The 12,393-nt window shown below is 38.8% G+C and overlaps 1 protein-coding gene across 16 annotated transcripts in view; it reads left to right on the forward strand.

Annotated features, from left to right (window-relative positions):
• The window catches only part of TTLL5 (tubulin tyrosine ligase like 5), a 309,168-nt gene that overhangs the window by 409 nt on the left and 296,366 nt on the right, over nt 1–12,393 (forward strand). For 12 of the 16 annotated variants that reach the window (XM_033408371.2, XM_049706827.1, XM_033408745.2 and 9 more), the window contains exons 2-3: nt 1,272–1,440; nt 7,576–7,682. In XM_033408371.2, the coding sequence (XP_033264262.2) occupies nt 1,367–1,440; nt 7,576–7,682 (181 nt within the window). In that variant the 5' untranslated portion in view covers nt 1,272–1,366. Of the gene's footprint in view, nt 1; nt 160–197; nt 306–1,271; nt 1,441–7,575; nt 7,683–12,393 lie in introns of those variants that run through there. The other 4 variants (XM_033408312.2, XM_049706826.1, XM_049706825.1 and 1 more) reach the window with 4 other exon arrangements.

A 12,393-nucleotide genomic window follows, 5' to 3' on the forward strand; every position in this document is an offset into this window, starting at 1 on the left:
GGAGATGCGCTCCCAAGTCTGGGCGGGCGCCCTCCGCTGCACTTCTCTCTCAGAGTCCGGGAGCAGCTGCTGGCTTCCGGGCGCGCTGGGCTGAATCTCTGCGGCGGAGTCTCCCGCGTCCTTACTGTAGGGAGCATCTGAGGACCTACCTGGATTGGAGTGAGCCGGGGGTGGGACTGAGGGCCCGATCCCTTTAGGGCGAGGACGCTCCTTGGGCGAGTGCCCTTAATCTTCTTCCGATCGCCCTGTCTCTCCCTGCTCTGCTGGCAGCCTAGGACAGGTTGGCATCCCTTCCTCGCTTGGAGGTTTTGTTTGTTTTGTATTAATTTAAGGGACTTGCAACATTTGGGGAAATACTGAGAGGTCCCGTTGGGGATACTCGGAAGAACGCCTTTGAGATTGTTAGATATTGCCCATTTCGCTGAATATGTGTAAGGATCGTTATCGGAATTGGCATTTTTTGCCCTATTTACGTTCTTATCACATATATTAATGCATTGAAAAATGAGGTTTGGAAAGATTGACATTAAATGGTTATCTTTGAGTAATGGGAATATGGTCATTAAAACATTTTCATTTTCTTTACCTGTAATTTCTATTCCATCCAAAAAGACACGCAATGAACATGTACCTTTTCTCTATTAAAAATATTTTAAGTTAGAAATATGCTAACTGTAATGTCTGTTTGATATTTGGATCATAGTTTGTGATTTTTAGTAAGGGCGAATAATTTTTGAGAGTGTGAAAGGACAGTTTTTTTTTCCCCCAGCTATTTATGACCTTGATTCAGCAGAATATATTCATTTTTTGGTTTAGTGGTTGAATTTGTTTTAGCGGAAACATGAGAGTATTTTACCTGTGCTTGGCATAGAATCTAAAGAAATGTTTGCAAGGATCTTAATACTTGCGTTTTTATTTTTAACTCACGTCAGGATTTTCTAGCAAGGAGTCTATGTTTTAGGCAATCAGCCACCTACCTCAGACTTTCTTAAGTAAGTGTATCCTTTTGTTGCACGTTAGATTTAGTATGTAAAAGAAAAACGAGAAACTGAAACTTCACAGCAGCTCTTCAAATACAGAGGGCAGACAGTATGTTTGAAAAAAAAATCTTGATTTTTGTGGCATTTGTGAAGCACTGTGAGAGAAGGTAAGCCTCTAGAGGTTTGACACTATTTAGGTAAATAATTCATTTTCATTACTTGGAAGATCATCATCAGTAATGAACAAAAAGACAACTGCATTGTGTTTCAGGTCTTTTGGCTTTCTTGCAGGAATCTGTGCCACCCAAATTGTATGATCCAGTGAATCTGCAAGGAAAGGTCTCTGAGGCCCCCGTCTGCTGACTGCATGACAAACTCTAAAGGAAATGCCAGTCGTGATGGCCCGGGACCTGGAGGAAACAGCATCATCCTCAGAGGATGAGGAGGCGGTAAGCCAAGAGTAAGTAATAGCAAGCCTGCTTTTGACCCTTTGCGTTCAGGATGGAAAATAGTTCTCTTTTACTCAAATCCTCTTTTACCCAATATCCTTCCTTTGGTGTTGTCTGACTCTGGTTTTAGTTTTCATACATGGTCTAATTCAAGATCTTATTATTGAGTGACCATCAGCTATCTGAAATGAGATAAGGCTCTGTTTCTGGGTTCATGAGTGAACATCAGCTCTAGACGTTGCAGGTAGTAGCTCTTAGTCAACTCTTGATAAGAGCTCCTAACAGGAGATTTTGAAATTTTTAGATATTGAAGAAAAGTAGGTCTCTCAATTCTGTGACATTGGGTATTTTCTCAAAAGCCTTTAGGATGATAGAATGGTGATAATAAGAAGTTATTTGAGGGCTTCCCTAGTGGTGTAGTGATTAAGAATCTACCTGCCAAGGCAGGGGACATGGGTTCGAGCCCTGGTCCGGGAAGATCCCACATGCTGCGGAGTGGCTAAGCCCATGCGCCACAACTACCGAGCCTGCGCTCTGGAGCCCGCGAGCCACAACTACTGAGCCCACGTGCTGCAACTACTGAAGCCCACGCGCCTAGAGCCCGTGCTCCACAACAAGAGAAGCCACCGCATAAGAAGCCCACGCACCGCAACAAAGAGTAGCCCCCACTCGCCGCGGAAGCCTGCACGCAGCAATGAAGATCCAACACAGGCAAAAATAAATAAATAAATAAATTTAAAAAAAAAAGAAGTTATTTGAGTAAGTGTGGAGCAGGACATTAGAATTCTGTAGCCTGTGCTGAGTCTGTTGAGACACATGGCTTTCCTGAGTTCTTTTAGATAAGAGTCAAGTTTCTTCATTGCTGGATTCTCATAATAATATAAATGAATGATAGTGATAAGTGTAGCTGTTATAGGTGATGGTAAGAGCTTTAACTGCTGTATCTCATTTAATCTAAAGATGTTATTATTCCCACTTTATTAAGTTCAGCCCCACAAATATCAAAGAACTTCCTCAGGGATGCACAGAGAGTGATAAATTGAGATTCAGACCTAGCTTTCCTGGATTTTGAAGCACTTAGATGTTTTGCCTCCTTTAACATTAATTATTACTTGCACAGAGAATAAAGAGAGAATCTGGCTTAAAGGTAACATTAATTTTTAAGATTCTCTGTATAAGTCCACTAGGATTCATGTGCTATGTAACCTGAAAAGTGGGGATGATATCTCCCAGGCTGTTTTTTTTCTTTCTTTTTACAATTTATTTATTTAATTTATTTATTTTTGGCTGTGTTGGGTCTTCATTGCTGCACGTGGGCTTTCTCTAGTTGCGGCGAGCTGGGGGCTACCCTTCATTGCAATGCGCGGCTTCTTACTGTAGTGGCTTCTTTTGTTGTGGAGCATGGGCTCTAGGCGCACAGGCTTCAGTATTTGTAGCATGCAGGCTCAGTAGTTGTGTCTCGCGGGCTCTAGAGCACAACCTCAGTAGTTGTGGCGCACGGGCTTAGTTGCTCCACGGCATGTGGAATCTTCCTGGAACAGGGATCGAGCCCATGTCCCCCGCATTGGCAGGAGGATTCTTAACCACTGCGCCGCCAGGGAAGCCCCTCGCAGGCTGTTTTTGGGAGTATAGTTAGGATCAAATAGAATAATGTGTATGAAATTACTTTTACATGATAACGTGCCATACAAATGTTAAGGCATTATTTTTATTGGATTTTATATTGAATTTAAAGTGTATTTCTTATTATAAAGTAGAAGATTACATTATTTAATGTAATTTGAAAAAAAATTATTGAAGCATTAGTAAAGCTTTGGGGAAAGGCTTCTCATCACTATTAGATCATAGAAAATAATAGAGATTTGATATATTTGGGTCATTCTCATTCAGGATAATTAAATGGATAATTCTCTCTTGTCACTTTGCCTTCTTGTGACTTTTTGTTTTCTGTGTGCTGCCTCTTACCCACTTCACAAAAATTTTAACTTCTGCTTCAAACATCAGTCTTTCTGATTCAAGATCTTTTACTTCATGACTGTCTCTTTTATTAGTGGTCTTATAGGTTGGGCCCAACAAGTATTAGGTTGAACTGTATGAAATTGCTATTTTGGTAGGTCAAAAACAGTCAAATATTGAGAATTGTAGGTGGTTCAACCTAATATTTTAGTAAGCACTCAATAAATGCTTGCTGACTGAGTGACTAACTTATTGAGTAAATAAATGGAGGCTTCCTGCTTTAGATCACCTTAGGTCTTTTAAGTGCTTAAAATACATTTCATTACAAAGAATACCAGTTGCATTGAGGTGCAGTTATCAGGATTTTTTAAAAAACCAAACTTGTGGTATAATAATATGTACGTTTTTATTAATACATTAAATAACAAGATCATTCATTTAAAACATGAGAAAGTTAGATTTTATTTTCTAAAGACAGGAACATGAAGACTGTTTTTGCTTAGTTTGCATAAGACCATCATACTTGGGTGGTCTTTGATTAACAATTAAAAGTGGGAAATACCAAGAAACATCATAGATGTCTGGATCACCACTGTGAAATGTCACCATTTGGTAGCTGAATGATTGCTTGAGAGTGGAGAGTTGCCAAATTGTTGTCCATCCTCATCACACCAGATGAGACGACTGTAATCACAGGTGATCTAGTGGCAGCTTTAATAACTACCATAACTTATAAGCAGTGATAAATGTCAGTGATATTTTGAGATGTCTGCAACAACTGTAATTTGGTATAATAAAATCTGTAATTTCAGATAGAGTCAAAAACACAGGTAATACTATTATTATTGTGTTTGGTGCCTGTATTCGTAATTGAGAAACATTAAATTTCTAGTAGAAGTTAGTGAAAATATAGGTGTCATTCCACCTTCCCCCCGCCCTCCCCATCCAAATTCACAGACCTTATGGCTCCTCTTCCTTTTAAACTCCTACTGTTGAGTTTTGATTGTTAATGTTCCATCAGCTCATGTCTATCAGATACTTGTTTTATACATTAGGAATCTTAAGTCAATCTTGTTCACACCTGGAACAACATGCTTACATTTTTAAAGTTTTGGAAGTTACAGGGTCTTAAATCATCTAAGGATGTTGACTTGATCCAAAGATATATATCCATGGATATCTGCTAGATCTGCTCAGAATCCTAGGCTGTATTAAAGTATTGATGCCGTGCAGTCCTGGACATTAGAGCTAGAAACTGTCCAGGCATCCTTGTTTTGCATGGCATTATTTCAAATAGTAAATGTAAAGGGCCTCTTTTTCTGTATTTTGTTTGGGGTTCCCAAATATAAATTTATATAGAGATGTGGAAACGTTAATTTGATGTAAGGTTTCTTTAGGAATTAAAAAAAAATTTAATTCTGATTGTAAAAGCTGGCTTTAGATCAGTTACAAAGATCATCAACAAATGATTATGTAGTGAGTGCTACAGTTCAGTGAAAGAATACATCACTGTGGGCTGGAGGAGCTAAGGAAGGCTCCAAGGAGGTGGTGAGGTGAGCTGGGCTTTAGAGAGTGGGATTAAATGAACAGAGAGAAGTGGGGAAGGCATTTCCAGCAGGGACATTGGTATGAATGAGGCACCGAGGCTTTGAGTTATGTAGGCTGGATCCCAGGAGTGAATAATATCTATTCCACATGAAATTGCTTCTTAAAAACCAAAACGTTCTCAGGCTTTCAGTAAAGTAAACCATAAAACTGGTCTACTTTGGTTATTAGTCATCCAAGTTTTTTGTTCTTTTATGTCTGTAAAAGCATAATTTCTTAAAATGTACCAGTTTCTGGTGTAAATGAAAATTTAAAGTCCCAATTTTCAGCTTCCTAATCATTTTGAATCTTTTTCCTTTAGCACCACCTGGTGGGAGCATGCTTTTAATGACAATGCAACGTCTGCCTTAAGTGTGTTTGGGTCGACCTTACTGAACTAATGATTTGTCTGCTACCTCTTTTCTCTTTTCAGAGGTTGTAAGTGAAAAGATTCTGTGTCAGGGATTTGGCTTTCTGTAGACAGTACGGTTAAGGGCTTGGCTCTTCTCAGCTGTGTATGTTTATTGTGTTCCTGACTCTTGTCAGGCATTTTTACCTTTTATCCGTAATCCATTGTTTGTAAGTGCTAAGGCACAGTGGTGCCAGTTTGCAGCTAGAGATGGATTGACAAGGAGCTTTCGATAGTTTCCAGGGTTTCTGTCTAAGACTTGATAGTTTAGGCTGCCTAATTTTTCCTCTGTCCTCCGACTTAGAAATATAGTGAAAAAAATTCAAGTTGGAAGAGAGCATAGCAATCATCTGGCCCTATACCCACATTTTACAGGCGTTTAAGATTAAAAAGCAAGCAAACCGCACACAAAAAATCCCTTCTTGCACCCTATAAACACCAATTTCTCACAAAAGGGCGCTGTCACCCAAGTCAAATTGCAAGAAAAATAAGCATCCACATTCCACTTCTAGAAACCAGGAAGTGAACTAGGTATGGTTTCTCTGCTTTCCTCAACAAAGCTCTTGGCAGCTCACCCCAAGTCTAAAGGCTGCCTCACCTCTAAGATTGGTAGCCTGGCAGCCTGTGCATTCAAAGCATGGATCTGTTTAAACCTGTATTGGGAGAGTCTAACTTGGCCCTGAGGTTTGTGGTATGGCCTTTGTTAAGGAGTGTGGTCATGTGAGTTTTTGAGAGCAGCCTGAATCTTGGCTAAATGGATCTTATTCCATAAAAGGAATTGATTAATTTCAGTTCCCAAAGGGTTGAGTTTAAGGTGTTTATACAAAAAATCACTGAAATGTGTGATTAGGGAGATGGAAGGGTGGAAAGAGCACAGACACTTGGGTTCTAATACCTGTTCCTTTGCTTAACCAGTTGTATGACCTTAAGCAAACTGCTCAACCTCTCTGAACACTTTTTCTTCAGTTCATAGTGCAGGCAAGAGGATTAAGTGAGATAACATGTGAAAGCTTTTAGTGTAATTCCTGACACATAGTAGGGACTCAGGTCATTTCTTTCCTACCTTCATGCACTAAGGCAGTTGGAGATTTTTCTCATCTGTGAATAAATACACATCTGTCTGAGATTGATTAAACAGAGATTTCTGGAAGATAGGAAGAGAATAAAGTCAGAGGTCCTTTTCTGGAGGAAAACATTGTTCCGTTTGGTATAGGCTTCCTTTAAAATATGTGGTTTTAATGGGGGTACGTGTATTAATTTAGGGTTCCTAGCTCAGAATCTTAGGATGGATCATCAAATTGGCTTAAAAAGGGACTATAGGGTGTAAAAGTGGTCTGTCAATTATTGTGACTATTTTAGTTAGGATTCTTATTTGTGCCAGGGACTAAGACATAAATTGTCCTAAATAATAAAGGGAATTTATGAACTCATATTTAGGAAAGACTTGATTCTGCAACTGCACGTTTACCACTCAGGATCTCATTTCTCTTGTTCTTTCAGTCAGGCTCCTGCAGACTTTCTCCTTTACCAACAGCTCCAGGCTCTCCTTCCAAGGTCACAAAATGACACTTGCACTTCCAGACCTCATTCTCTTTTTTTGTGTGTGTGGTACGCGGGCCTCTCACTGTTGTGGCCTCTCCCGTTGCGGAGCACAGGCTCCGGACGCGCAGGCTCAGCGGCCATGGCGCACGGGCCCAGCCGCTCCGCGGCATGTGGGATCTTCCCGGACTGGGGCACGAACCTGGGTCCCCTGCGTCAGCAGGCGGACTCTCAACCACTGCGCCACCAGGGAAGCCCGACCTCATTCTCTTACACCATCAAGGGGAGGAGGCCATTTCTCCTGCAACTGCTACAGAAGAGAAAGCATCGCTTTCTTAGAGGGTCACATGACATATCTCCTGACACACTGGCTCCAGCTGGTTTATGTCCTCATCCCTGAACCAGTAACTATAACTGGGGGATGGAAAACCCTGATTGGCTAAAGCCAGTCAAGACCCATCCCTACAGCAGGAACACAGTTAATCTTAAACAGACCATCTGACTAAGAATGGGAGATGAATGGTTTCCCATAGGACATTTGGGATGCTTGTTCCAGAAGAAGGGGAAAGGTGCTAAGCACCAAACCACACTGATCTGCTTCAGTTGTTAATTCAGATTTTGAGCTGTAAATTAATAAAGTCTTTTATTACGGTTGTAGAGATCATCCATGTATCATGTGGACTGGAGGCTGCAGGAAAATTCCAGTTTTGGTATTCCATGCTGAGGCTATTCTGACAAAGGACAACAATGTTCGAGTAATTGGAGGTAGGTGTGACCTTCCCCACTGAGGGAAGGGCTGGGCATGGCCCTGATAACCTCATCTTACAGAAAGTGATAACCATATTTAGTTAGGGAAAGGGCTTTGGTCATGAGAATATTCTGTTGATTTTTTTATACTTGAACGGATTATTTGTGATTTCTTAAATTGTTTTCTGCTTATTAAATTATTTTTCCTCTTTTTTTTTTGAATTACATGTACATGTGTTTATATTTTGTTTTTTTCTTCCAGTTTTATAGAGAGATCATTGACATACACCACTGTACAAAGTTAAGGTGTACAGCATAGTAATTTAACTTACATATATCATGAAATGATTATCACAATAAGTTTAATGATACTGTTTTTTATAATTATGGTAAAATACACATAACAAAATTTACTGTTTTTACCATTTTAAAGTATACAACTCAGTGGCATTTAGTACATTCACAGTATTGTGCAACCATCGCCACTGTCTAGTTTCAGGACATTTTCATCTAAACGTAAACCCTGTACCCATTAAGCAGTCGCTCCCCAACCCCCTTATCCCAGCTCCTGGCAACCACTAAGCTTTCTGTCTCTATGGCTTTACCTAATCTGGATATTTCATGTAAATGGACTCATACAATACATAGCCTTTTGTGTCTGGCTTCTTACACTTAGCATAATGTTTTCAAGGTCCATCCATGTTCTAGCATATGTCAGTACTTCGTTCCTTTTTGCGGCTGAATAACATCCCATTGTATGGATATACCACATTTTGTTTATCCATTCATCGGTTGATGGGTAAGTGTTTCCAGTTTTTGGCTCTTGTAAATAGTGCTGCTATGAACATTCATGCACAAGTTTTTGTTTGAACACCTGTTCTTAGTTCTTTTGGGTATATACCTAGGAATGGAATTGCTAAGTTGTATGGTAATTCTATGTTTAACTTATTAAGGAACTGCCAAAGGATTTTCCACAGTGACTGCACAATGTTATGTTCCCACCAACAATATATGAGAGTTGAAATTTCTCCATATCCTCAGTAACATTCGTTGTTTTCTGTTTTTTAGAATATAGCTATACTAATGGGTGTGAATTGGTATCTTACTGTGGTTATGATTTGCATTTCCCTAATGATTAATGACATTGAGCAGCTTTTCATGTTCCTTTTGGCCATTTATATTATCTCCTTTGGAGAAATGTCTGTCAAGGTTTTTGCCTATTTTTTAATCGGGTTGCTTATCTTTTTGTTGTTGAGTTGTAAGGGTTCTTTATATATTCTGGATACTAGACCCTTATCAGAAAAATGATTTCCAAATATTTTTTCCTCTGTGGTTTGTCTTTTCATGCTCTTGATAGTGTTCTTTCATGGGGAAAAGTTTTTCATTTTGATGATGTTCCATTTATCTACTTTTTCTCTTGTTGCTTATGCTTTTGGTGTCATATCTAAGAAACCATTGCCTAACCCAAAGTCATGATCTCTATGCTTTCTTCTAAGAGCTTTATAGTTTAAGCTCTTAAATTTAGAGCTAAATGGTCTTTGTTCCATTTTGAGTTAATTTTTTTATATAGTGTGAGATAAGGGTCCACCTTCATTCTTTTACATGTGGATATCCAGTTGCCCCAGCATGATTAGTTGAAGAGACTATTCTTTCCTTACTGAATAATCTTGGCACTATTGTTGAAAATCAGTAGACCATTAGATGTATGGGTTTATTTTTGGACTCTTAATAATTCTGTCAGTCTGTTTGTTTATCCTTATACCAGTGCCATATTATTTTTCTTACAGTATCTTTGTACTAAGTTTTGAAATTGGGAAGTGTGAGTCCTCTAACTTTGTTCTTCATTTTCAAAATTTTTTTGCTATTCAGGGTCCTTTGCAATTCCATATGAATTTTGGGATCAGCTTTTTCATTTCTGCAAAAATGGCTGTTGTGATTTTGGTAGGGAGTACATAGAATCTGTAAATTGCTTTTGGAAGTATTGCCGTCTTAGTGTTAAGTCTTCCAGTCCGTGAACATGGGATGTCTTTCCATTTATTTACGTCTTCTTTAATTTCTGTAGCAATGTTTTATGGTTTGCTGTGTGCAAGTCTTGTAGCTCCTTGGTTAACTTTATTCTTCAATATTTTATTCTTTTTGATGCTATTATAAATGGAATTGCTTTCTCAATTTCATTTTTGGATTGTTCATTGTCATTGTATAGACATACTATTGATTTTTTAAAAATAAATTTATTTTATTATTTTATTTTATTTATCTATTGTTTCTGGCTGCGTTGGGTCTTTGTTGCTGTGCGAGGGCTTTTCTCTGGTTGCGGGGGCTACTCTCCTCATTGTGGTGGCTTCTCTTGTTGTGGAGCACGGGCTCTAGGCGCACCGGCTTCAGTAGTTGTGGCATGTGGGCTCAGTAGTTGTGGCTCATGGGCTCTAGAGCACAGGATCAGTAGTTGTGGCTCACGGGCTTAGCTGCTCTGTGGCATGCGGGATCGTCCCAGACCAGGGCTCAAACCCATGTCCCCTGCACTGGCAGGCAGATGCTCAACCACTGTGCCACCAGGGAAGCCTTACTATTGATTTTTTGTATACTGATCCTGTATCCTGAAACCTTGCTGAACTCATTTATTAGCTCTACTAGTGAGAGAGAGTGTGTGTGTGGTGTGTATGTGTGTGTGTGTGTGTTCTTTAGGATTATCTCTATACAAGATCATGTCATCAGTAAATAGAGATTTTACTTCTTCCTCTGTAACCTAAATACCTCCCTACCTCCCTCTCTTTCTTTTTCTTCTGCTTTTTCCTAATTGCTCTGGCTAGAACTTCCAGTACAGTGTTGAATAGAAGTGAAAATGGGCATCTTTGTCTTCTTCCTGATCTTTGGGGGAAAGCTTTCTGTCTTTCACCATTCGGTATGTTGTTAGCTATGGGTTTTCATAAATGCCCTTTATCATGTCGAGGAAGTTCTCTTCTATTCCTTTGTTGAGTGTTTTTATCATACAGCGGTGTTGCATTTTGTCAAATGCTTTTTCTACATCAATCGAGATGATTTTATGTTTTTTTTCCTTCATTTTATTAATGTGGTGTATTACATTGATTGACTTTTGTATATTGAACCACCCTTGCATTCCTGAGATAAATCTCACTTGAGCATGGTATATAGTCCTTTTAATATGCTGCTGGATTTGGTTTGCTAGTATTTTGTTTAGGATGTTTGCATCTGTATTCATAAGGGATATCGTTCTGTAATTTTCTTTTCTTTTGATGTCTTTGTCTGGCTTTGGTATCAGGGTAATGCTGCCCTCATAGAATGAATTCCTTCCTCCTCTTTGGAAGAGTTTGAGAAGGATTCGTGTTAATTCTTTAAATGTTCGATAGAATTCACCAGTGAAGCATCTAGTCCTTAGCTTTTCTTTGTTGGAAGGTTTTTGATTACTAGTTCAACCTCTACTTATCTGTTCTATTTTCTATTTCTTATTGAGTCTGTTTTGGTAGTTTGTGTGTTTCTCTAGGTTATTTTCCATTTTATTTAGTTTATCTAATTTTGTTGGCATACAGTTGTTCATAGTATTCTTTTATAATCCTTTTTATTTCTGTAATACAGTAGTAATGTCCCCACCTTCATTTCTGATTTTAGTAATTTGAATTTTTTCTCTTTGTTTTTAGTTAGTCTAACTAAAAGTTTGTCAATTTGGGAATCATTTTAAAGTGCAAACTTTTTATTTTGCTTACTTTCTCTATTGTTTTTCTATTCTTAATTTCATTTATGTCCACTCCTCTTTGACTTTAAGCAGTGCTCTGAATCCTGGTGTTAGCCTGTAGCTGTCTTCAAAGGTTACATACTGTGGATCCAAACTTTTGTGCGATATGGTGGAAAGGGTCTATACATGGGTTCTCAGTCAATATTTCAGATCCCAGCTTTGGCATTTACTAGCTGTGAGTCTTGTGCAATCACTTAAACTCTCTTAATCTATTTCATTATTATAAAATGGAGATAATAGCTACCTTGCAGGCATTGTAAGAATGAGATCACTAATGTCCAGCACACAGCACGCATTCAGAACTTGTGCTGCTTACTCTATTTGTTGAACAGGATCTGCTCTACCTTGACATGACTTTAAGGTCTGTCCTTGCCCCATAATAAGCCAGAGTTCAAAGGACGGTGAGCACCTGCTTCTGGGATTTGAATTCTCCTCCTTCCCCAAGGGTCTCGGTGTTCTAATCCCCTCAGCAAGTTGCTAGGTTACCACTTAAAGGGACATGGTTCATTCATGTTCTCTGAAGCTGGAGTCTCTGAAGATTTACTAACATTTGCTGAGAGTCTCCCACTAAATATGATTAGAGTCAGAACATCAAAGTTGCATAAAAACAACAGAAGTAAATAATCCTCCCCCCCCACATACTTCTTTTGGTTTCTTTGGATTCATAAAAGAATCCATGTATTCTGTGGCAATAGACCCTTCCTTTGTAGAATACCCAACATTTATTGGAAATTAGCATCCATCAATGTAATCATGCCATTATTCAAGCAATCACTATTTTCTAGAACCTCTAAGTCTTTGGATTATTTTCCTGTACATCTTCCTGTGTTTAAGGAAGAAACCACTAAACTTTTTTCTCAAACTCTGTTTTTTTTTAAATTTTCTGTATATTCCCAATTCCTTGAGGTTTAATAATTTTCTTCACCTTCCTTTATGAAAAGAACAATTTGAATGAGTTTTGTTAGTTGCTACCTCAGA

Source organism: Orcinus orca, chromosome 2 (genome assembly GCF_937001465.1).
Source record: "Orcinus orca chromosome 2, mOrcOrc1.1, whole genome shotgun sequence".
NCBI classification, from domain to species: Eukaryota; Metazoa; Chordata; class Mammalia; order Artiodactyla; family Delphinidae; genus Orcinus; species Orcinus orca.